The following is a 26484-nucleotide window of genomic DNA, read 5'->3' as shown; positions in this document are numbered from 1 at the left end:
CGGAGTTGCGCGCATCAACTAGTGACCCATATTTCTTTACCAAGTGTATGATGGTGATGTCTGTATTTGTGTATGTGTAATCCCATTACACTGCATCACAACAGGCGAGTGGAAGCACATGTCCGCGACTGTGCACTAAGCTCATTTATTGAACAGTGCTTCTCAAATATTCCACTTACAAGAATGTTTTGACGCGTCGACTATCGTGGACCAAAAGCCTTAGATGGCCATACCTTCCTCCGATTCGTAAAGCTGAAAGTTTACCTGTTTGTGGCATTTACAGATGTAAGAACGACCTGCAACTAAGGAGTTTCGGTCGCGGTTACTTTAGGAGGTATCCAGTTTTGAAGGTCTACCTGACCTTCCAGAAAGAGTAAAACTCAATTTCATAGCTTATATTCTTCGTGGTAAGTGGAGGTATCTCGTCTTCCAGTGCCGGACATTTTTGACAGTTCCTTCTCACTGCTAGACACCTACCACACCAATACTTCAGGAAAGTTTAAGGGTGTCTGGCAACTGTCACAAATGTGTAAGATATCTATCTGTATTTTGAGAACCACTGTCGCTTGACCAGTTAAGCTGTAAACAGGCCCTTGGCCGGCAGCGATCGGCGACATTGTGACAATTACGTTATTAGATTACCCCACCGGGTAATGGTCAATGGCGGAACCTAGATTTTTCTGCCCGCGATTAACCTAATTCAACTGCCATATATTATTAATCATTCATAGGTAGACCTTGAAAAAAGACATGAAATATATCATGCTATGTTGTTCAGCTGATTGTATTGAACGAACCATGTTTGAGAGGATTCTGAGGTGATGTATCATAATACCATGCTTTGAGGTAGTTACGACAAGTGAAACTAAGATAAACTGGAAGTAGAATTAAACTTATATAAACCTTCTGAAAAATGCATTTAAGATTTTAAAAGTTTTAGTAATAAAATAAACAGGAACGTAACTAAACTAACTAAACTAAACTAAACACGCAAACTACACATCTACAGCCTTATACGTATATGTATTTGGATGAAGATCTTCAATTATAAGTGATGAGGTAAGCGAACGGGAATGAAAATAAAGGAGAACTGTTATATGGGAAATGAAGTTATAACTTATAACACACAAAATGAATTATTTCGCTCACCTCAAAATTATTCACTTCGCATAGATTACTGCCTAAAATTGGACGTTAGCAGGACTTAGGCTACATTTATACCGATACGCAGGCGAAACTGTATCATAAGGTAACGAAATATTGCATTTAACCTATCAATATAGTACAAAGTGACGAGCTAACATTAATGGCATTAGCGTGGCTTGACCGCTAGTGATGGGATATTTTGTTTTTGTCGATAACTTTTAATTTATTTGTTTACTAAATAATGTTTCCAACTTATTTGAGTAGAAAGTTGAATATCTGTAACTGTACATATTTTAAGAGAAAAACTATGTTCTTTTCCCAAGCTCCCAAATATGTAACTAACAAAGTTCATCTTAATTAGTTTACCGGTTACGCGTATAAAGGTAAACGCGTATAAAAGATAAAAGGAGGAACAAATAAAATGGTGGTGGATAATATAATAAGTAGGTACATAATATTCTTGAAACTTAGAAAAACATATACTTAATATAATTACTCTGTGAACTTTTGTTAACAAGACAAATGTTTTTTTATCAAAAATGTCATGTTTACTTAAAATTTAATTAACATGAGCATTAAAATATCTTGTTGAAAAGTTAAACAATGCTGCGGTTTTCTTCGATGCGAGAAAACTTTGTTACAATTTCAGGAATAAATATTTTACTTTATATTTCAAATAATAATATTACTAATGAGAATTTAAGAGATATGTTTTAATGAAAACGAAACGTCGTAAATAAAACAATCGCTTCGCGGAACAATCCGTCAGTCTCAACAATTACCTATAGTGAAAAATATTTTTATTGAATGGCTACTACATAATAACATAATTTACTTAATTATGACAGAATTTTCAGGGTCTTAAGAAACATGAAAACTTTTTTTATTCGAGCTTACTAACAACATTTTAATATCAACATTTAAAACTTAACAACGAACATATCGATAACAAAACATATCGACATTGCCCCACCCTATATCTGCGACAAACCCACTTTGAAAATTCGATTAAGGTATTCACTTAATATATTGTCGGCCAGTGTCCCGCAGGACGACCGGACACACGCCGCGCCGCGAGTGACAGTACCACCACCTGATAATGCACCTGCAATAGGTAAGTGACACCTTTTAGTAGGATACTTATACTTCTAGGAAGATCCAGTGCAGGGGTTAAATATTATATACTTAAATACTTTTTCTGAGTCGGATCAAAATAAGTGAAAAAAATGATAATTATGATGTTGATCACTCAATGAAATACTATAATAATTATTGTGTGTGAATATTAATATTTAACTTGAATTGATGCTCCTGCAATAGGTAAGTCCTACATCATTTTTTATTATTATTTTTAACCCATGTTTTGATGTCGTACAAAAAAGTGCGACATCTAAGGTAAATATGGGTTAAATGAAAAATGTATGATCATTTTTCCATGTCGGTTTAAAATAAGTAGGAAAAAATCCTTATATCGTGCATGTACCAGCGAGGAAATTGATTCATAGCCAGTCGTAGTACCCATGTCATTTGGTCGGATCATGTCAATTCAATATTAATCGTGATCTGTCGGCTGGGTTTAAGATCTGAGGTTTAAGATAACGCTACCAAATTACCTAGGTCCCCCGTCTGCCTATAAATCAACTTCTCTGATAGTATATTAATTATTATTTAACAGTCAGTTAATAATATAAGTACGAGGACAAAAAATGCGTAAAGGAAAATGAAAGCAAAAATATGTACAATAAGTGAATTGAGTATTTTTTAATTTAAGTGGAATTTTCCACAGTGCAATAATTTTTAGGGAACTGTAAATTAGCGATGTGCTAAAATGAAACTAAAGATAACCCGACCAAAAAAAAACTCCCCTTATAATAATAATAACTTTTTATTTTGGATCACAAGAAGAATCCATAGTGTTCGTAAATATAATTGAGACTTAAAACTATGTTAGTACATCACAATATTATCAAATAGCAATAGTAACAATTTGTGTATTAGGAATGGTGAGGCGTTGGAACTTTTAATGAGCCTATTCCTATTTAACGTGAACCTCTACCCAACGCCTTACCAAACCATCAAGATTATCAGTCAATACCCTTAGACTGCTGTTATTACTACTTCTGACACGCTGCATCAATGACGCCACCCTTTTCCTTATTATGGCGTTAAAGTCATCAGTGCGCTTTTATGCAAACATGCTACAGTACCTTGGTAGTCCTAACAGCATTCTAAAGATATTATTGTACTGAACACGAAGAGCATTTATCGCGCGCTGGGTGTAGCTCGCCCATAGATTGCATGTGTAAAAGGACTGGCAGTAAGCTTTAAATAAAGTCACTTTTACCTCATCAGAGCATCTTGCAGAGGGAGGGAAGAGCGTTGGCCGTGCGTGGGAAGCTAACATGTGGCCAACGCTCTTCGCTCCCTCTCAATGTCTAAATCGTCCGCAAGCGTTTCAGTTCTCCAATGACCCAGGTATTTAAATTTGTGAACTCTAGCAAGTGGAACTTCATTTAGGAACACTGGTGGTATTGTGCTTACTTTATGTTCACGGCGTTGGAAAACAAGTACTTAGTTCACTTTTCTTAGAGTTATACCTGAGTCCTTGGGCCTCTGCATACCCTTGACCTAGCAGTAAACCTAGCAGTTTTCTGAGGCCACTGACCGAGAGACTCAACAGCACCATGTCATCAGCGTAACTAATGTTGTTTACCATCACTCCGCCCATGGAACAACCAACATTAGTGCTGCGCAGCTCCTCGATCATCTTATTTATGTAAAGGTTGAACAGACGAGGAGAAGTTAATCCACCCTGTCTAACTCCACACCTTAATTTGTACACGTTAGAGAGAGCCCCAGACCACTTTACAACATTCTTTTTTGAAAGGCAATTAGTGAGGTTATAAGATCAAAGTACACAGCGCTCAGTATTTGAGTCGTATGAAAGAGACTGGTCTCCACGACTGTGCAAGACTAGCATGTAAAATTAAAGTGAAAATAAAGATTTGTTTCTTTCTTTGTATGATAAAGAAAATCGGCCAAGTGCGAGTTGGATTCGCGCACGAAGGGTTCCGTACCACAATAGCGCACAAATACGCTAAAAATGGTGTTTTTTGTATGGGAGCCCCCCTTGATTATTTCATTTATTTAAATATTATTATAAATTATTAAATTACAAATAAAACTGAGTATTTTGTGAAAATTTCAAGTGCCTATGTATTGCCGTTACTGATATCGAGCAAAAAATATAAAAAAAATCACGTTTGTTGTATGGGAGCCCCCCTGAAATATTTAATTTATTTTGTTTTTAGAATTCGTTGTTATAGCAACAGGTATACGAAACCTGTGAAAATTTCAAAAATTTGGGTACAGAACCCTACAAATTATAGAATCCAATTTTTAACCCCCACGAATAAACATAGGTGTTGTAAGTGTAACGTTTGTCTGTCTGCTGTTTGTCTGACTGTGTGTGTGTCATGTGTGTGTGTGTGTGTGTGTGTGTGTGTGTGTGTGTGTGTGTGTGTGTGTGTGTGTGTGTGTGTGTGTGTGTGTGTGTGTGTGTGTGTGTGTGTGTGTGTGTGTGTGTGTGTGTGTGTGTGACTGTCCGTGGCATCGTAGCATCCAAAGGGATGGACTGATATTGATATATTTTTTTTGGATGATATGATTGAGAGTGTTCTTAGAGCCTCTATACTTGATTATCATCAGCCTGCTCAGTGCTCGAAAAATTGTGTTTATCTTCTTTATGAAAGACTAGCGACCCGCCCCGGCTTCGCACGGGTATAAAATATTATATTACAGCCTATGTCACTAAAAAACGATTAAAATCGATTTAGTAGTTTTGATAAATAATTTATATTCATTACTACCCGTGGCCCGCATTGGTCGATACCTACTGCCGCAAAAGCTACGTCCGGCAATTTTTAAATCTGTAATATCTTCGAAAATATTCATTTAAAATTCAAATCATTATATGCTTTATACGCTTTCATATGTGGGAGAGCCATACTTCGGCACGAATGGGCCGGCTCGCCCGGAGAAATACCACGTTCTCACAGAAAACGGGCGTAAAACAGCGCTTGCGCTGTGTTTCGCCGAGTGAGTGAGTTTACCGGAGGCCCAATCCCCTACCCTATTCCCTTCCCTACCCTCCCCTATTCCCTTCCCTTCCCTCCCCTACCCTCCCCTATTACCCTATTCCCTCTTAAAAGGCCGGCATCGCACCTGCAGCTCTTCTGATGCTGCGAGTGTCCATGGGCGACAGAAGTTGCTTTCCATCAGGTGACCCGTTTGCTCGTTTGCCCCCTTATTTCATAAAAAAAATGCTGTAAAGGGCCATAATCAATAATGTATTTAAAGTATTTAATTGAATAAGGATTATTGCCGTATGATTAATATTGCTTCGAAAATTAGCCATTATTTGAAGTTAAAAGTAAATGACAAAAAAAATGTTATTGTGGGATATCCTTATACGTATTATGTATATACCATCGAGGAGTTTTCTGTAGACCTTTTCAATGTGTTTAATACTTGGTACATTATCTACTCTGTTAATAATTGTCTATTGTGTTATTAACATGAAGAATAGACCACGTGAAAGGACATAGGTTTCTTTTTTGCGGAAAAATGTATGGTTTCCGTGATATTCCTAAATTACGCGGGCGATGTATAATAGTGATACGCTTCCCGCGAGCGCATCGCCGCTTTGGTAGCGTCCACTTCGAAACGGGCGTAAATCGCAATATTCTAATTTCGCCATAACTTCTAAACCAAACGTCAAATTTTAATAATTCAAGGACCAAATATATTCTACATAAACTGTACTTAGTGATGAAATAATTTATTTTGATAAGGATTATTAGCATGAGTAAAATAAATCTGTTTAAATGTAGTCCAATAAAAATCAAGATTTTTAAATAAAAAAATGGTTGTTGTGCCTCACTCGACATAGATAGGTATAGTGTGTCGCGAACATTTTTGTAGATATTTATAAGATCTACATTTACTTAGAACATTCTATAGTTTTATATTTTATAGTTTAGGCAGCGTACGCAAAATAAGTAAATTTTCTGGTTGTTTCCGAAAAACTGAAATATCTTACAGAACCCTATATTTTCCAAAATAAAAAGTATCTTAAGTTACTCGTAAATAATGTAGCTTTCGAATGGTGAAAGAATTTTTGAAATCGGTCCAGTAGTTTTTGAGCCTATTCATTACAATTAAACAAACAAACAAATAGATGTGATCGGTTTCATATTTTGCGTTCTGATCTGTTCCTAACAGATGACAGAAACTAATTATACTTAGTTTTGAATCGAGGGTTGTTTTTAAGTAGCTTAATTTATCATTATGTCTGAATCAACGAGCGCAGACAACGCGCACTTCTGAACGCGCCCTTATATCTAAAAGTTTTATAAGTAAAAAAATAAATAATTACTGGCACAAAGGGTAACATTTTATTAGAAATTCGTAAAGCTGTTAATTTGAATACGTAATAGCCAAAATAAGTAATTTCACTATTCTCTACATTGTGTGTGTGATAAATTGTAAAAGCTAAGATGCGATCACGTTAGTGCAACAGGTGTTCCATAAGTTACAATTATACTTATTATTGTACTCTCATGTATGACTTTGCTTTGTTGTATTAACTTCAGCTGTGCGTAGTTTTAAAAAAAACTTGTTGATCCTTTGACTTCGGGTGATGTAAATCATGAAGATACATCATACAGAATTTGATTTGGTATTATTGTAATTGTTATAATACCAAATGTAAAAAATATAAAGTGTTAAAAGAAATAGTTAAAGATGCTCTCAAATGCTCTCTTTTTCAGGCATTACAATCAACAAATGGCAAAATGATTTTATAAACTTTATTACCCGCATATTGTTACACAGTAATTTGTTTTTAACTCACATTTTACGTAATGAATCTGTATGTCCTATCCTGGGACGCAAAGTATCTACAACCCATCCAAATCGATTCAACGGTTTAAGTGTAAAAGTAGTACGTATAGAAGCACGATTTACTATAGTTTTCAACATCAGAAGTATCTAATACTGGGGCAAAACTCAATTGGTGCATTTCAAAATTAAAGATACCATGCCCACTTTTATGAAAATTTGCTTTGATGTCACATTACCAAACTTTATTACGAGTACCCACGTTATTGTTACCTCTATTTTCCTGTTTATCCAACTAAATGATACAGTCTTGAATAATTAGTAATGTCAATGTAATGGTGCAACTGTTAAATTCGGCCATAAATTTAGTATTGGCTGACATAGTTTAGCGCGCGTTGGGCGGAGTTGGCGCGAGTTTAAGCGTTCTATTGCACAAGATTAGCAATTATATTTTGACGTGTCCCTGGGGTCGAGTTGGACGGGAACTTAGCAGCTTTTAAGAAACATGTTTCTACCAACTTGCAAATATACATTATGGGGTTATAATTACAAGAAAAATGTATTCGTAATGGATCCGGATTTTGCGGCAATCTGCATCCAGCATCGTGAACCGCTCTTGTACACAAACTTTTGTGATTAAATTTAACACAATATTCATAGCCCATCTCTAGATTGTTATTCGTAATAAAAGAGAAGGAAACATATTGCACCGAACGATGAGCAATATTCCATCTAATAGAAGCAAGCAGACCTAATTCCTAATGGTTTAACGCTAATCAGCTAAGCCAGGGATTCCCAAACTTATTTTGTCTACTGCCCATTTTCAGAACAAATTATGTTTTAGCGCTCCCCATTGTTTCAATTTAACCCATCAAGCCCCTACGCTCACCGGTGAGCGAGACACAATAGAATAACAATAGATTTCCAAGAATCCACGATCGAAGGATTAAAATGCATCCAGATGAAATGAAATTACAAATCACCCCCGAGCCTCTACACTTATACGCTCCCATTTTTTCCTGGGTTATCGCCCTTTTTGGGAAAGGCTGAGCTAAGCTGATACAATCGCTAATCGCAATCACTGAGACCGCACCTCGTAGGCGTCTGGTGTTTTTACAGTGTAAACAACAAGTCATCGGCAGCGCGGGATCAAAGCCAGCTATCGTCATTTATCGATAGGTGATGAGATGAGAGTCATCTGCATCATACGTGGATACATCGCGAATATACTTGATGAAGTGGGAATAATTCACAAGAATGTTGATTTCAGTCTCTACTTCTTCTTATTCTCTCTCGGCCTTTTTCTCTGTCAATCCTATGCTTACTATCTTAGTATAATATTTTTTGCATTGTTTATTATTTAGAACTTAAGAGAACTTTACAGCAAGCGATTTTCAACAAAATTACAATGATAAATTCTAATCCATACTTAATATTATTATAAATACAAAAGTGTGTCTATCTGTTTGTCTGTTACCGCTTCACACCCAAACCAGTAAACCGATTGTGCTGAAATTTGGTATCTGAGTCCCAGGAAAAGGCATGGGATACTTTTATCCCGGAATAATGTACGGTTCTCGCGCGATATTAACGAATTACTACTAGATGACATAACACTTCATATTCTTTATCTATAAACGATACTCCTAGTAAATTTATGATATTAAATGAAATAAATATTTATTGACTTTGAAATATTTTAATTTTTTTATAAAAATCATGGTCCGATTCACTACCTACTTTAGTTTGCCATTGAATTCACAAAAATAATGCAGGTTTCTATGAAATAGTTTTATTTTACAATAGGAAGCCACGTAGCAGTAACCTAAATTTGGCGACGTATTGTTGAAAAAATATTTTGCCAAACATAATATTATGTTACTTTCTCGAGAGCCGCTACCATTGTATGAACAATAATTGTGGTACTACCCACTACTAAGGTGGTACCCACCAGAAGTCCACCATATTATTTCCTGTAAGAGATGCATATAAAATAATTTTTATTTTTTCGAATCATTTGATAACAGTCAAAAAGTGTTTCTTTGTGTCCGTTAAGTTAAAATGATAACTAATAGTTTAATCCTTCGATCGTGGATTCTTGGAAATCTATCGTGTCTCGCTCACCGGTGAGCTTACATGGGGCTTGATGGGTTAATACGTACGTATAAAATTGCATTGCTTATTGCAATTTTATAACTACTTACTTGTTTTGTCTTTTAAGCAAATGCATTTTTATAAAAAGTTGTAAATACCATTAGAGCAATACGCGATACATCAACAGAATTTAGGCCGTTCTATCAACGCAGCCGTAAATCGAATCAAAATATACAAATCTATTCCGAGTGATTCATTTAAAAATCATTTGCAGACTCATTAAAAATAGCTATCTGCTCGACAGTTGCCTGGCGTAGTTTGCCTAAATTAGATGCGCACGCGTCGCGTCCTACATGGAGTGAATTTTGTATATCCTCAAGATTGAAGAGTGCAGCGTCACTCAATGCTAGTGATGTCTTAAATGTTTAAGTGACTCCTAAAATACAGAAAAATATTTAACCCATATCAATCCCCAAGCGGGAGCCGACTACCGCATAACAATTGAAAATCTATTGTGTCTGTGATACCCACGATGGAGGTGCTACATAATATATCAGTGTAGAGGCCGTAATGTTCTGGCTTTAGTTTGAAGCTTTTTTGGAAATGTGACGTGTTTTAAATGTGATTGTGGGTGATATTGTGATTCAAAATGAAGAAACGGAAAAAAACACGCCGACCGCGCATACGATTCGACATGTCGGATAGGGTATGTGGCCTGTAAAAAAACATTTATTCGAATATAGTACTAACTATGTTAGATGGATGACTAATAGACTAAAAAAAGTAAATACAAATATATACGATATATTTGTATTTACTTTTTTTAGTTTGAGGGAATACCTTTTGTTGTATTTATTTGGCTACAATCGAATTAAGTACAAGTTGAAGACTGACATTATACGTTAACGCATGACTAATTTTATATTTTGCTTAGCTTACTTATTAACTAGTACAACTGCAGCGTAGCAATTTACTTAAGTAAATCATCAAAACGCAATTTGAATAACCCTTAACCCACTTAACACGGTAGTTGTTCCTATTAACTTCACTGTTTCAATCACCCACACATCACATAATCAATATTGTTTTGATAAATTATTAGTTTAATAGTCGTCTACCAAGACGAGGTTGCAAAGGCTATTTAGATGTTCCAGCTCCTACCAGCTCCTAAAAAGTGTAGAAACGGACAAAAACGAATGTGTCCAGCACAAAACATCGTACACAATGAGCAGCAATAAATCTTGCCGGATTATATACAGATATCATCAGATTTGCCCGTCACGCCCGCACCACACGTCAGCGTGACAATCTCAAAAAATACTGAACATTAACTCTGCATTACTTTTTCTGACGACACTTAATATAGGACCTAAGGACTAGCTACGCGCTTATGAGGGTAAAAAAGACTAGTCGATGCCCACAACTCCGCTGTACAGAAATTAGTTTATCATGCGGGAACCGTGCATTTTTTCGGGATAAAAAGTATCTTTTGTCCTTCCCCGGAACCAAAACTATCTTCACACCAAATTTCAATTAAATCGGTTCAGCAGTTTAAGCATGAAAAAGTAACAGACATACAGACACACTATCGCATTTATAATATTAGTATGGATTAGTATGGATAGACTGTAGATATTTTCGGCCATTCTCAGGAGAGCAAAATTTAAGTGTCCCGGGCTTGTATACTCTGTAATATTATCTTATTCAAGTATGCAATATTTTTAAACGGTAGATAGCATCCGTAACTAGCTACAAACTTAAACACAGGCTTCTAGTTTAAGTAATTCAGACTAAATTAATTTAAGTCGTGTTCAAAAATCATGTTTTTCTCATTACCGTGACGTGTCCCCACGCCAACTTGATCTCGAAACTTGCTTGTAATTTTTATAACATACATATTAACCATGATCTATTCATCGTTTTAAATGCTCATCAACATTGGTTATCATATTGGAAAATATCGACTCAATAGGCCCATCCTATAAATAGTTATCATGAAATAATCGCTTGTCCTATCAAAAGTTTTAATTACCGTAACGCATGCTGTTTTCGGGTGCCCACCCAAAAATAACAGGATTTGGCACATTACAAGTGCACGGGCCACTTCTCCTTAGCGTGTTCCACGGCCCATCAGCGGTCCCACGTCGTTAATTTTAGTGTGCCGCCGATGAAGCACGAGAGTATCTACTTACCGTAGCTTTGGTAACGAACTTTTCTAATTACCGTAATCTTATTTTGCTACTAGGTTTTTAAATAAGATTGTATGTTGATCATGTCAATCTAGAAAGTAATTTGGCCTACGTACTTTGCCCTAAGCAAGTTTTTTGGAAACTGTGTCGGTTTTTAAAATTTTTCAAGAAAATCTAACTTTTTCTAATTACCGTATACTAATTACCGTTGTATGAAAAACTAATACGTACTTTTTTTTCAATTGAAGTTTTCTCGCGGTTTTCATAGATTATTATTATCATGAATGAGTCTTTAATAATACTAGCTTTTGCCCGCGCTTTGCCCGCGTTAAAAGTATTATTATATACAATCTTTCATCCCCTATTTATCCCCTTAGAGATAGAATTTATCAAAACCCTTTCTTAGGGGATGCCTACGTCATAGTAGCTTTATGCATGAAAAGTATTAGCCCAATCGGTTTAAAATTATGTTGTAAAGTGGTCTGGGGCTCTCTCTAGCGAGTATAAATTAAGGTGTGGAGTTCGACAAGGTGGATTAACATCTTCTCGTCTGTTCAACCTTTACGTAAATAAGCTGATCGAGGAGCTGAGCAGCACTAATGTCGGTTGTTCCATTGGCGGAGTAATGCTGAACAAGATTAGTTATGCTGATGATATGGTGTTGCTCAGTCCCTCGATCAGTGGCCTCAGAAAACTGCTAGGCAAGTGTCAAGCGTATGCCGAGGCCCAAGGACTCAGGTATAACTCTAAGAAAAGTGAACTTATAAATAATTTTATACTATAAGAATTGCAATGTAATGTACTAACATAATTTAAATTTTAATTGTACTTTCTACTAACACTATGGATTTCCTGTGATCCGAAATAAATTGTTATTATTATTATTATTAAAATTTACAAAGTTTCATAGCCCTTTGGGGGTAGAATTGATAAAAAAACTTTCTTAGCGGATGCCTACGTCATAACATCTACCTGCATACCAAATTTTAGCCCGATCCGTCCAGTGGTTTGGGCTGTGCGTTGATACATCACTATGTCAGTTAGTCCCTTTATGATATATAATATTTAGCTATCTATATGCTGAGTATTCATAATTATATACAATATCTATATGCTGAGTATTCATAATTATATACAATTTTTTTTTCGATGGGAATGGCCAGAGAAGAAATTGGAGAAAAGAAGGCTTGTTCCTTGGAAACGTCGAGTAAAAATTTAAAATTACCCAGTTTTATATCAGAGATCAAAGGAAAAAAGTGAATGAATCATAATGAATATATCAGCGAAATTCCAACAAAACGGCGGAAGAAAACTCAAAAAAGAATTGAGTTAAACTTTAGAGCTTATTACAGAAGACAAAAAGAAAAGAAAAAAATTGAAAAAAATCTACAAATAAGTGTTCATAAATAGAGATGAACTTGTAAAATTACGAGAAAACAAAAATAAGTAAATTTCGAGCTGTAAAAGCTGTGAGCTACAGTTGCTATTTTGTCCAAAGAGATTTAGAATATAATTATTTTTCGGTTCATCGTACCTGGATCTTAATAAATATCTACCGATTAAAAAAATGTTTGTTGTTATTTTCTCATTTTTCAGATTTTATTTCAAAGTGTCTATTTTTTACTATTGGCAGGTTATGGTTGTATCATCGTTAATTCTACCCCTTTTGTGACAATTATACATGTGCAACTTATTAATCAGTGTTTTTCTATGATGTTTTAGATAGAATTATAATGCTTTCTAATTATATTTACCATAAAAATTTTAAATCGTATTATCTAAAAAACTATAATTAACTGTACCACGCCAAATTTATTATTGTATTCGTATCTTTCATTACTTTCATATTTTAATGAGTTTAAGTCAAATTAGCGAAGAAAAAAAATGGTAACGGTAATTAGGCAAATAATGCCAAACCGGAGAATGGCCGTTTTACAATTTCAACAGTCAAGAGAAAAAAACTACCAATTCGCCGTAATTAGATTGGATACTTTTGATTACGCTGTAAAGAAAAGCCTTTATTTTGGCTTTAAAATTTTCGAGCTTACAAATTATTATAATGTGCCTTGAAATCGTTAAATCAGCCTTCTACAGAACCTAAATAATAATAAATGAATGTACTGAAAACCACAGAACCCTAATTTATTGGAGTGACAAAGGATCTCTCTAAAGGTTTATTTACAAATCATTATTTTTGGTAACATTGATTTCTGTTACGTCCAAGACCACACCATTCAAATGTTTCTGGGTGAACAACAAGTGCGTTGAAAATAATATTCTGCAACTTTTGAATTTAGGTAACCCCATAAAAACCTTTAACGATGTTTTGTAAAATTATTTGATAAAAATTATTATTTTTATGAAATAATTTTATAATTATTTGATAAAAATTTTATGATAGAGATTTTATGATAGAATTATAATTTTATGATTACATAATTTTAACCATAAACAAATAATTATATTAGGAACATTTCTTTAAAAAGTTTTTGTAATTAACTCTAAATATGTGCTTTAGAATTAGTAGTTAGTTGTGTTTACTCCTTAGAGAGATACATTCGCTGGTATTATAACTAATTTATACTCTAGGTACCGGTGAACTTCGTGTCACTTTAAAACCTTCCCTGTATTTCTACGAATATTTTAATACTAAAATCAGCCCAATCCGTTCAGCCGTTTTCGAGTTTTAGCGCGACTAACACATTTGAAAATCCATTTTTATATATAAGATTATTTAAAGCTACATGTATTGTGAATTTTATCTTGTTTTGTGAACCTAATAAAAAAAATAAAAAAGGAATATTTTTTATAGTTAAACGGTAGCCACCATAATATTAAATTGCATTCTCTTTCCTTATTATATTACATTGATCTAACACCTGTTTAATTTCCAGAGCAACATGACCAGCGGTTCTCGGGAAGAGTTACTGGGCAACTCTCAGGACGGGCTCAGGAACAGCCAGAATGACCTGCGCAACACGTACGAGCGGCCCCTCACTAGGGAGGAGAAGACGTTCCTGCTGCACGCCGACAGGGGAGACTACAGCACTGTCGAGAAGTGAGTACCGATCTTATGTACGCGCTGAAAGAGGTGTCTAAACTCTTAACACACTAGGCCGAAAATACGCGGCCGAAGTTTGGCATTATTACTATTAGTATAGTATTTTAAATAACTGATCACACACCATGCCGAAATTACGTCAGGTTAGGCCGTGTTCACACCAAACTGACCATGCGTCGCTGAATGTGAGCGAGCGTTACGCAGTTTATTGTATTTCCAAACAAATTCACTTTTTCGTTCACACCTAACCGACAATACGCTATTACGCTAGGCGTAGGCGCGGACATTCGATACCGTATATTTTCACGTTCACTCACGTTCTGGGGCTCACAGTGAGCCTGCTCACATTCAGCGGCGTATAGTCAGTTTGGTCTGAACACGGCCTTATATTGTATGCGTAGCCCATTGCAGCGTAATCATGCCGAACTTCGGCCGCGTATTAATCCTTCAGGCCCCGCGCGAGCACCGGTGATCGCGACAACAATAGAATACAATAGCAGTTCCTGGAAATTCCGACTGATGTACTAATATCGGCCTAGTGTGCTTAGAGTTTACACACTAACTTTTGTCTTAGGATCAATTCGGACAGCAACTCGACGCGTAGATGCATATTTTCTAAATTTGTACTGAATTGACAGATTTCGTGACCGTGAGACGTCTTGCAAATCTGTCAAATCCATACAAGTTGAGAAATGCATCTACGCGTTGCGTTGCGTTCTGAATTTACCCTTAGAGTATGTTCACACGGCACAATCCTGCACGTTTTTTGCAGTATACGCTACGAATAATAAAAACTAAGGAAAAGTAACTCCGTCAAAGAACATGCTCCTCAATACTTGTCAAGAAAGTGTACCTTAGGTACACATTTCAATACATTTGTAATATTTAGGTGACCTAGAGCGGTACTAGGCTGACGTTACATGACAGATCAAAAGGAACCAAATTTAAAACGGTTATAGTATGGGAGTTACGATTCCTTAGTTTTTATTATTCGTAGAGTATACGTCTTAACATTGATACGCCGATTGTACTGCAACAAATCGTGCAGTACAAACGACGTGTGAATGGTTCTATATATGTACATTGTATGCGCCACTATTTATTCGTTAAGACGTATACTGCATAAAAACGTGCAGGAAACGTGCTAGGTTGTGCCGTGTAAACCTGGCCTTACCATGGATTTTCCCGTACAAAAAACCCGTAAAACTCTGAGAGGGTGGGAAAATAGTTCCCTGTACCCGATTAAGGATTAAGCGGTGCTACTTTCACAGTTAATTAATTCTATATAAGAGACACGCGCACCAACGCATTCTAAACTATCACTTTGTTTTGTTACAACCTGTATATTATCCATACTTAATATTATAAATGTGAAAGTGTGTCTGTCTGTTACCTCTTCACGCCCAAACCGCTGAACCAATTTTGCTGAAATTTCGTATCGAGATACTTTGAGTCTCGGGCACTCTCGGGAAAGGATATTACAGGATACATTTATTCTGGAAAAATATACGATTCCCCTACGATAAACGAATTTTGGTGCTACCTATATATTTTTATCGTTAAACTCTATTTACAGTTACAGTTTACTGACAAATTATCGATAATATTTCACCTGAAATCTAAGGCAAATAGTTTCAGACTGGGCAAAACCGACGTTCAGACATCACAGAATATCCGTCCCCCTTTAATTGCATTTAAGGCTACCGTGTCTACTGTTCTTGCACAAGGTTTATTAACTAGAAGTTGCCCGGAATTCGTTTATCGTGCAGGAACCTCTTAAAGGGAGAAAACCAGCTATCGGGATTTTCTTTCTCATGATGATGATTTATTTTCTGATTCACGATTTTAAGTTATTATACACTTTTAAGAGGCATGGTATACCAATTATTTCATAGATACGGCGTCTTTAGACATGAAGATATAGCCATAGACCAACTTAATATGTTTGTCCAATAGCTCTGACATACAGACAAACAAACACATTTTGGCATTTTTGATATATTAATACGGACATACATTCTATTTGATAATTTGAAGTACTAAAATAATACAGCCTCCACGTTTCACACCTATAAAATATGATGTATATTTATTAAGCTAGTATTTTACAAGCTAAAATTCAAACGTGACCTCCTGACATCAAGCTCAAGGTCCCAAAAAAAGTGTCACCAATCAAAGAAATGATATCAAACCCATTGGATTACGGAGAAGCCTTTTGCTATAACTATTTGGGCTGTCGTTAAGCAGTTTTAAAGGGAATCACTACAAATTCTAATCTTGTTATTAGCTAAGTTCTGTTTACTAGGTCATTAGATGTACGTTCTCCGGTGTTATCATGTGTAGAAACGGATTATCATCACGTGTCCCTACTGTGTACTAATTCTGAGCCCTTTGTTCCTGTAAGATATATAAGGGCGCATACAGGAATAATAGCGAATACAATGGCCGATAGTAACTTTACACGAATTTTGTTTCATGTGATAACATTAAACTTACAGATCTATAACATTAGAGACCATACGTTTTGAAGTATTATAAAAGGTTAATTTACATTAAATTTGTAAAATGTCTAACAAAAGTTTCACTATTAGTGGGTAACAAATATATCCTGCTCGATATATAAAGTTGTGGATTTTTGTTGTCCACCAAACCATAAACAACAAGTCAAACATTGGTTTTGTAGCGTGGGAATCACAGACACAATAGACATTCAATTGTTATGCGGCCGCCGGGGGCCGCTTGGGGCTTGATGGGTTTCCAGTTCCATTGCAGACAATATTCCATCTGTATCTGTATCTCTACGGTTTTAATGCACTAAGATTTCACAAATCCAAATAATGTAGACATTTAGGTAAGTACCATTAGATTACGCCCGGAACTCCGTTGCGATAGAGTTCGCTTATAGCGCGGGAACCATACATTTTTCTGGGGTCATCTTATGTCTTTTCCCGGGACGGGTGTGTACATCATCTCCATACCGAGTTGCAGCAAAATCGGTTCAGTGGTTCGGGCGCGAAGAGGTAACAGACAGATTCGCATATTATTATGGAAGTATGGATTTCTCTGATACTAAGGAACTTGTCCCCAGGTTGATACAGCAGTACAAGAACAAGCCGGAGCTGCTGGACATCAACTGCGTGGACCCGCTCAACCGGTCCGCGCTCATCGCCGCCATCGAGAACGAGAATATCGAGCTCATCAGGCTGCTGCTGGAGGCGGGGATCAAAGTTAACGTGAGTCGGATCTTCACCCCTGTTATATGGTGGGTTAAGGGGCGATTTATCGGAGCGGAACGCGTTCAGAGCACACTGAACCGGTTTAAAACGTAAAACGCGTTTATAACACCGAATTGCATTTCACCAACATAAACTGAACGCGTTCACAGCTAATCCAAGTTTTTCTTCTGAAAGCTTAGGCGGGATTTCACCAATCACACATAAAACTTCGTTTTATAAAACTTTGTTCCCAATGAACGTGTTTACGAGGACGATAAAGTTTGAACTTATATCTATCATTTTTCCGACCTTCATCTGAACTGAGCTTAAAGTATTCTGGATGCAACCTAACGAACATACTAAGCTCTCGAATATACATACAGGCTAGCGGTAATAAGCGCAGCTTCTTAAAAAGTGGTCTGCAACTTTCCAAATACCAGGAGCCACAAATAGCTCGGACACATTTTTTTTGAACACGGAATGCTTTTTCGATATCCACTGAATTACCCCACAACAACAAGCCATACGAAAGGACCGAGGATACGTAGCCATGGTAAGCGGTTAGGGCTGCCTCAATACCTGCTGTTTGTCGCAATCTACGCAAGGCATAAACAAATCGATCAAGTCTATTACACACATGTTACGTAAACTTAGATTTATTAATCGCGATTAAAGAAGTTTGTGAAATCCATTTGAAATAGAACGAGATTTACGTCACCGCGTAAACGCGTTCCATGAGAACTAAGTTTTATAAAACGAAGTTTTGAATGTAACCGTAAAATCCCAGTTAAGAGCCGACTACAGACTACAGATTTTTAGTCGAGCTTAAATTATTAGTATGAATTTATGTATGAAGGTGCGCACGATAAAAGATTTATATCAGCCGATAACAATAATGTACTGAAACCCCGATTTAGTCAAACTATCGACCGACTAAAAGTCTGTAGTCTGCGTGGGGGCTCTAAGACTGAGTTTCGCACTACGTCCGTGTGTCGAGTGTGAGTTTTTTGTTTGACTCGAATGTCATGAACGCGTTTGGCTTTTAGTAAGATTTTGTATGGGAGCTGGGCTATCATAGACAGCACTACGTCTACGCTACGGTACTGCTACGACGTCTTAAATACGTCTCTCATGCGAATAAAAAGCCATAAAATAACGGTCGGGAACCATTTGAATCGGACGAAATGCGAAACTACCTTAAGAGTGAGATCTAAACTACGTAACATTGCGGTACGTACCTTCGCGTTGTCGGTTGTAGGAACGGAAAGTCACATGGGTGCGTTGCCGCTACACACGAATACAAAACAAAACGGTGACAGCGCATTTTTGATGAGGTTAAATTTTAATATCGATATTGATATTTTAATACTACGTTTCATATTGTTATAATATCAAAATAATTATAATAAGGAGAAATAACACAAATTAACAAATATCCCAAGGCGGCCATTGGCATAAATAATGTAACGTTATATCGGACATAATCGGCCTGACGACGATCTTGACAAACGACGGCGACCCGCCGCGCCGTCCCTCTGTCGTCGATACATCTGTTATACTCGAATATTCGACTCTCATGTATCACATTATCATATAGAAGACGGACATTAGATGTTATTCTGATTTGCATTGATCGAGAATACCCTTTTTAACGATGCAGAGCCTATAGCAAAAACGTTTTCTTTATCGCTTCTATAAAGAATCGCCGACCAAAATGTATAGAATCGACATTAGACGAGTCGAACGTCAACTTCATAATATTAACGAACGCTTATGTCAATTCCATACATATTGATGAAGATGTTGGCTAAAGGGCCTGGTAGGTAAACACTTTAGAAAGCTCACTGGGAAGGTGAGCTTGTTAATGACTAGTCTTCGAAACGACCACCTTAATCACGGATTAATAAAGAACATCACTGTACCACACTTACAGCCGCACTAAGAGTGGAATATTATAATTACTTAAATGTAATTAATTCAAAATTTTGACATAAGCCCCATACATCCACTGTCAAATTCTTCATTAAATTGAAGTTTAATCATCATTAAATATCTCTGAGTGCTAGTGTTGGTAAAAATAGCATTAGCAATAATTAAATTAATCATACTTGCTAAAAAATATGATTGCTAATATTATCGTGCGCAGCAACAGTCTGCGATCATGATAAAAATCACGTGCGCGCTGTTTCACAGCACGGTGCTAACTGTTAATGAATTGGTATTTTTCACTCGATGCGAAATAATACACGACGCGAGCGGTGCGATGCGAACCGATAATTCACGATGCCGCGTTTTTAGCAAATAGCAAAGCAATAATACTTAGCATGCTGTGACATCAAAATTAGCATGTTAATGAAATTAATAGCAAATAGCATTAATTCCCATTACTACTGAGTGCAGCAGTTAGTGAGCTTAATTTTCTTGTTTCTTCAGTGTCATTATGTCTTATTTGCCTCATGTGTCATGTCTAATTTACATTTCGTACACCCTCTGTCTTATACTATTCGGTACGCGGAAAATAAAAATAAATTACTATAAAAATGTAATTTGTTATTATTTTTAGCAATATTCCGCGAAATAAACCTCAACCTTTAAGTAGATGAGTGAGTGTACGCACATGCATGCGTCCCTCCTCTCCCAAGAACCTGCAAACACCACCACCACACAAGCAATAATGTTGGCAAATCCGTGCAAGGTTCCTCACCACCATGCAGGTTGAAAACCTCGACGCGCGTTTCGCCCCAACACCGGAGCATCCTCAGGACTCTACGAACAACGTCTTTACTATAGTAAAACTTATTAATCTAATTATTCCTAAAAAGTAGGCCAGCATCAATATAATTTTCTCGTTCAGTCATTGTCTCAATAATTCTAAAGATATTATATAACAAGTAATACAAAGAAAGCTCCGCGATTTATTCTCCACATCGTCGCAACAAAAGCCTGAATACCTTCACCGCGACAAATTTAAACCCCACAGGAAATCAACCGGCAATAGTTTGTGATATATTTCAATAACTGACATCTTTAGAAGCTCGAATCTAAGGAGACAGTAAATTCTATTTATAAGAGCCGATAACATCCCCGTGCGTCGCGTGAATTTGTCCAACTTTTCGTATTCACTTTTTACGATACGTTGTGGTGACACCACTTTGCTAAAAGGTTTAATAATTTCAAATACTATCACCATCATCACCGCTGATAGTCAATATTTTAGTGGTAGATTGTTTTTATAGTTCTACAATGTGTTTGTTGATGATAATGCCTAAATTGAGCTAGTTTCAACAAAGTTTAAAAATATTTGGATATGTGTAAATGCATCTATCAAAATCTATAAACATATACACAAAAGGAACTAAGGCACATTATGAACAAAATATGTGCTTAAAATTAATTTAATGAAAACGCTTTCTTGGTCATTAATTAAAAAGAAAATCAAGTTTTCTTAGCGCTTAAATTTTAAAGCTTTTAGTATTTTGATTTCGTGCCAATGCCTTGCAGAATAATTTATTGTTGAATTAAGATTCTGTGTTGTTGCATTGTAAGTTTTTCGTAACAAGACGTGACAACACCCGGTGTGATAATATCTACTGTATCGTAAACAATAAGATCATGTTATTATGTTATAACAATATATAGAGTTAAGTGACATGAAGGTAGAATGATAAAAAAAAAAAAATATATATATATATATATATTATGTACAGTATAGTGATTAATTACTCAAACATACATACAAAAACGAGACGAGGCGTGGCATGGCCATGCAAAAGGAATGCAAAATTATAAATAGCGTGACGCTGCATAGAACAACAACCTCGAGCTGTCAAACGAAACCGAAATTGGTTTACGTCTGTGTGTAAAAAATTGTTTACGTATACACTTACACAAGCATCTTTCTAAGAGATTAAATTGTCAACGTGCCGATAAATGCCGACTGGACGTCAAACAGATGAAAAAATTTTTTTCTGCTGTCAATTGTCATGTATCACAAGTCTCTTTTTACCACGCAGTGTTACTGATAGTGACATCTCGCTTGCTCAGGCATATTTTGTTTCTCTATTCCGCAAGGTATATTAACTTTATGACTCTAATTAAAGAAAAATATTCCCCGAAAATGTGATTCATGCCCATATCTCTAGTACCTAAACGTATATAATATTCTGTCTTCCACCGTGCGTTTTTTTGGCATAACTTTCTGCCGCGCACCGTAAAACTCTGGAACAAACTGTTGCCAGCAGTAATTCCGGACCTATACGACCTGCAAACCTTCAAGAAGAGAGTAGGCCGGTAACGCACCTGCAGCTCTTCTGATGATAGTTGCTTTTCATCAAGTGACCCGTTTGCTCTTTTGCCCCATTATTTAAAAAAATATTCATTTTTATAATATTTTTTTAAATAAATTTTAAATATACAATAATATGGCACAAATTAATATGAACTCCATATGAAACCTCCCTTGAGATTACCGGATTGTGTCCAACAAAAGGCGTAATCCATGGATTTACAGCCAGGGTCAGTATGCACATTAAAAATCTTAATCTAATAAATGCACGACCTACAGTCTTACCCTATATTTACAAGGTCGGAGTGCACTGTAAGTGAATTAATATCGATCTGTGTCATGTCATGGACATTAAATATTGACACAGATTTATTTTTATCATACACTTAGGATGATTTTTCAAACAGCAAACAGCTTTTACCTAGGGAATAAAGAGGATATCATTACGTATATAAAATTATTAAAAAGCCGTCAAGTACGCAGTAAAGTCAAGACGACTTATCTTGGAAATTAATATATTTTATTAATCACATTCACATAGCATCCACATATAAATTCTTCTACTTTTCCGTAAAATACCTGTATGTTTAGTAATTATTTAGTAATGTCTAACTATAACTAAAAAAAACTCTCCTTAAATTACGGTGCGTTTACACTGATACTGATTATACTTATGACGTCACAAGCACGCGTCATAATGACGCAAAATTCGTAATTATTGTTATATTTTCACATGGCGGTAGCAAGCAGCCTATTTAGCAGGCCACCTGTAGGCAGATTTCATTACCGTCGGCGATATTGAGTTAGAGCGGGTCAGTTTCAACAGCATCTCCGTGATACGTCAGAGAGAAACGAATACAAGTCGATGTACCATCAAAGAAATTGATTCATAGGCAGTTGACGGACCTACGTTACCTACGTAGTTTGATCGCATTATGCCGAACCCAGATGACAATTACAATAACATATAACAATAACTAGCTGTCCCGGCAAACGTTTCTTTGCCAAATAAAGTATTTCGCCTGTATTATTTTATTGAAGTGACTTAATAAGTATGTCACCATGGCAGCGCTCATCGCATCATCATATCCCGTCGCACAAACAATGGTCGCCGTCAGTCTCGAGTTGTAATAATTTACTATTATTTATTCAACAAATGCACTTACCAATATAAAAAGTAGCCAGTAGCCGATTCTCAGACCCACTGAATATGCATATAAAATTTGGTTAAAATCAGTAAAGCCGTTTCAGAGGAGTACGTGGCCTAACATTGTGACACGAGAATTCTATATATATAAGATAATTACAGATCACAATTAACATTGAATTGACATGATCCGGGTACCAGGAGATCGGTCATCTTGGCGTTCATTGAGAGAGTCCCATGTCCAGCAGTGGACGAATATAGGCTGATATGATGATGATGACATGATCCGACCAAATGACGTTGGTTTGTCAACTGCCTAGGAAACAATTTCCTCGATGGTACTATCGAAGATTCTTAGGATCGATTTAATTGTATATATGCGTCCGCCCAAACGCGCGGTTTTAAGGCTACGCCGCGAGATCACAATTCACAAGCAATGTATGTAAATGACAGCGCGATTCGCGAACGCAACACTATTTAAATAAATCCGAAGCCAAACCACTCGTTCGTGCGGAAGCATATAAATCAAGCCATAGGCAGAAGGCGTACCCACGTCGTTTGGTCGGGTTATGTCAATGAAGTCAATTCAATGTTAGACGTGATCGGTCGAGGTTGATTCAGACCACAACGCCACGCGTAGATGCATTTATAAATTTATATAGATTTGACAGATTCGCAAGACGTCTCGCGCAATTGAAATGATCTCTCAAATCCACGTCAAATCCATACAAATTTATGCCGCGCCGCGCCTCGTCTCGCCTCGTCGCGTTGCGGTCTGAATTGACCCTAAAGTTTTTGATAACGCGAACAAATTACGTAGGTCCGCATCTATGAACCAACCTGTATCTGATAGTACTATCGATAAACTTGCCGCTTCACCAGGCATGACAAATAAAGTCATAAAGAATTTGTTTCGCTCAGGTTAAGCAAAAGATCTTATCAGATCGCATAACATCATTTTCTGTCGACATGTATCAAGAAAGAAATAGGTACCTGGGAATCCTCTGGGAATATTTAATCTTCTGTTACGTGTATTTCCTATGGGTATTTACTATTTACTTATCAAGGTCACGTTTCTGCGTTTACGGATTAATCTTATTATGTAGTAAATACTTGAAAAATAATAATAAAGGAGAAGGTGGAAATGTGGCCCCCACTTTGTTTATCAAGCCTTATTTAAAAAATTCAGGAGCTAGAAACCTAAAAAATACAATAAGGGACTTCTTATTCATTTGTTTAAATATGTCTTATTAGTTATTAGGGAATTAAATATAAAACTCGTATAGGAGAATCGAAATTATTAATTATTCCTAATTAATCACATTTGGTATTTTGAGATCAAGTGATAGTAATGTGACCCGTTGGTCACATTAAATGTATTGCACAAGTGAAACTTAACAAATGTAATAGTCGCCTTCGGAGCCTCCACAGGCAACATAGCCCATAAGTCACAACTTTGACACTGTACCCATGGCTCTCCAGCCCTGTCATTGGAATAAATTGTGTTGCAGAACATAAACGGCACGTCCGCATTCTTAGTAACTATATTATTTTTATATGAGTCGTCATAATCGGTATTTACGGCGTCTTCGTCAGTTTCAGAGCTACTGCTGGATATTTTATTGTCTTTCTGGCGTCAAATCTTTTTGTTTTTTAGCAACTATCGAAATAAAATGACACACACTTAAAATATATTAAAAGTTTCGCCGGTCGCAAGTTTGAACTCGATCAAATGACAATCGAACGTCACAGCCTGTGTTGGATATGTACGGTGCAAAATTAGCAGCATGACGCGATTATCCCGTTGCACCAAAATTATACCGGATCGCGTTGTTTAAACAATAAAATATTGAAGAGGCCAATATATATTTTATTTTTATTTATTTTAACGATTTATTGTGCACAAGAAACAATTACAATAAGACAATATACACAGTAAAACGACACAAAGGATCTGCTTATTTCTTATAGAAATCTCTTCCAGCAGCCCTACGGAGAGAGATAGGATTGAGACAGCAGATAGAACGTGCACTATTATTATGAATATATAATATATATTATATCAACACAATACTCGTACTAGTTAAACAGATAAAAAATAGATATTTTGATATTATACTAATTAAACACTAAAATATAACTACATAATATAATTATATACTTAAAATAAATATTACTTAATATATCTATATAATAAAATATAATATTGTTGTATGAAGTAAATAAATCTAATAAATTTTTAAATTATGGTATTATATAATATACAAAAAAATAAATACTTAAAATATAAATAAATATAATACTAGTATTTAAATGGATTGAGATTCGAGGTAATGCTCTTTCAAGCGTCTTTTAAAAACAGCGATAGCGGGACTGTCACGAACGGTGTGAGGGAGCGAGTTCCACAATCTGACAGCATGAACAGAAAATGAGTAGGAGTAAAAGTTGGAACGATATGAGGGGAAGGAAAGATTTAACCGGACGTTGGACCTACATGGAAGATCGGGAGAACGTAAATGTAAAGTAAGCAAAGGATGTGGGAGTTACGGCGGAGACGGATTGGTAGCCACTTGAGTTTAGAACGGTAGGCCGAGACATGATCCAAATTTCTCAAACCAAACACGAAACGTATACAAAGATTCTGTAAACGCTCGAGTCTATTTAACTGTTCCTCAGTGGCGTCCAGGTAACAGGAGTCGGCGTAGTCAAGGATGGGAAGGATAAGAGACTGGACAAGGAAAATTTTAGTTTGTATAGGAAGAAAGTTTTGGCGCCTCAACGTGTGTAGCGAAAAATGTACTTTCCTGCTCACTTCGGTCACTTGCGGATTCCATGTCAGATTGCTGTCTAGAATTATGCCCAGATTTTTGGCCGAATCTGTGTAATTGATTACAGTACCATCGAAAATTACACTAGGCACATTACATAACCTTTGAGTCATGTATCTGCTACCTATAATCATAGCTTGCGATTTGCTGGGGTTAACCAACAAACCGAAAGACTTAGCCCAGTTAGCTATTCGTTCGAGATCAGAGTTTAGGTCTTCGACTGCAGAGATGATGTCGAGAATGTGTGAAAGACGGTATGTTTGCAAGTCGTCGAAGATGGAAGTGGGATGTGATTATTGAATATATAATATGCATGGGCCACATTACAACTTTTTTCTTGTAATAATTAGTAATAGGGTAAGTATTATCAAAACTAATATATCCATTTTTTTTACCTTCATTCAGTTTGAAAACAAACTAAAGTTAGGAAAGGCCTGTTACATAGTGAATAGTGATGTCAAGTTTTTAAAACAGAATAAACTACTAAAATGCAAATGTTCAAGAGCCGAGCGTCAACTGAATATGTATGTATCAAAAAATCCAAACAACTCCCACTCATACGAATTAGACGATTTTTTTTGAAGTGAAAACTTTTCCGCTGTACTCTTTTTTCAGTAT

General features: G+C 36.2%; 1 protein-coding gene across 2 annotated transcripts in view; it reads left to right on the top strand.

Annotated features, from left to right (window-relative positions):
• Window positions 1-2177: 2177 nt before the first annotated feature.
• LOC121725944 (transient receptor potential protein) overlaps window positions 2178-26484 on the top strand; it is a 48530-nt gene continuing 24223 nt past the window's right edge. For both annotated transcript variants that reach the window (XM_042113144.1, XM_042113143.1), the window contains exons 1-3: window positions 2178-2260; window positions 14225-14388; window positions 17480-17624. In XM_042113144.1, coding sequence (XP_041969078.1) covers window positions 14231-14388; window positions 17480-17624 — 303 coding nt within the window. In that variant the 5' untranslated portion in view covers window positions 2178-2260; window positions 14225-14230. The remainder of the gene's footprint in view (window positions 2261-14224; window positions 14389-17479; window positions 17625-26484) is intronic.

Source organism: Aricia agestis, chromosome 4 (assembly GCF_905147365.1).
Source record: "Aricia agestis chromosome 4, ilAriAges1.1, whole genome shotgun sequence".
Classification (NCBI taxonomy): Eukaryota; Metazoa; Arthropoda; class Insecta; order Lepidoptera; family Lycaenidae; genus Aricia; species Aricia agestis.
Note: the sequence above shows the minus strand (reverse complement) of the source record. Positions and strands in the feature narration are given on the sequence as shown.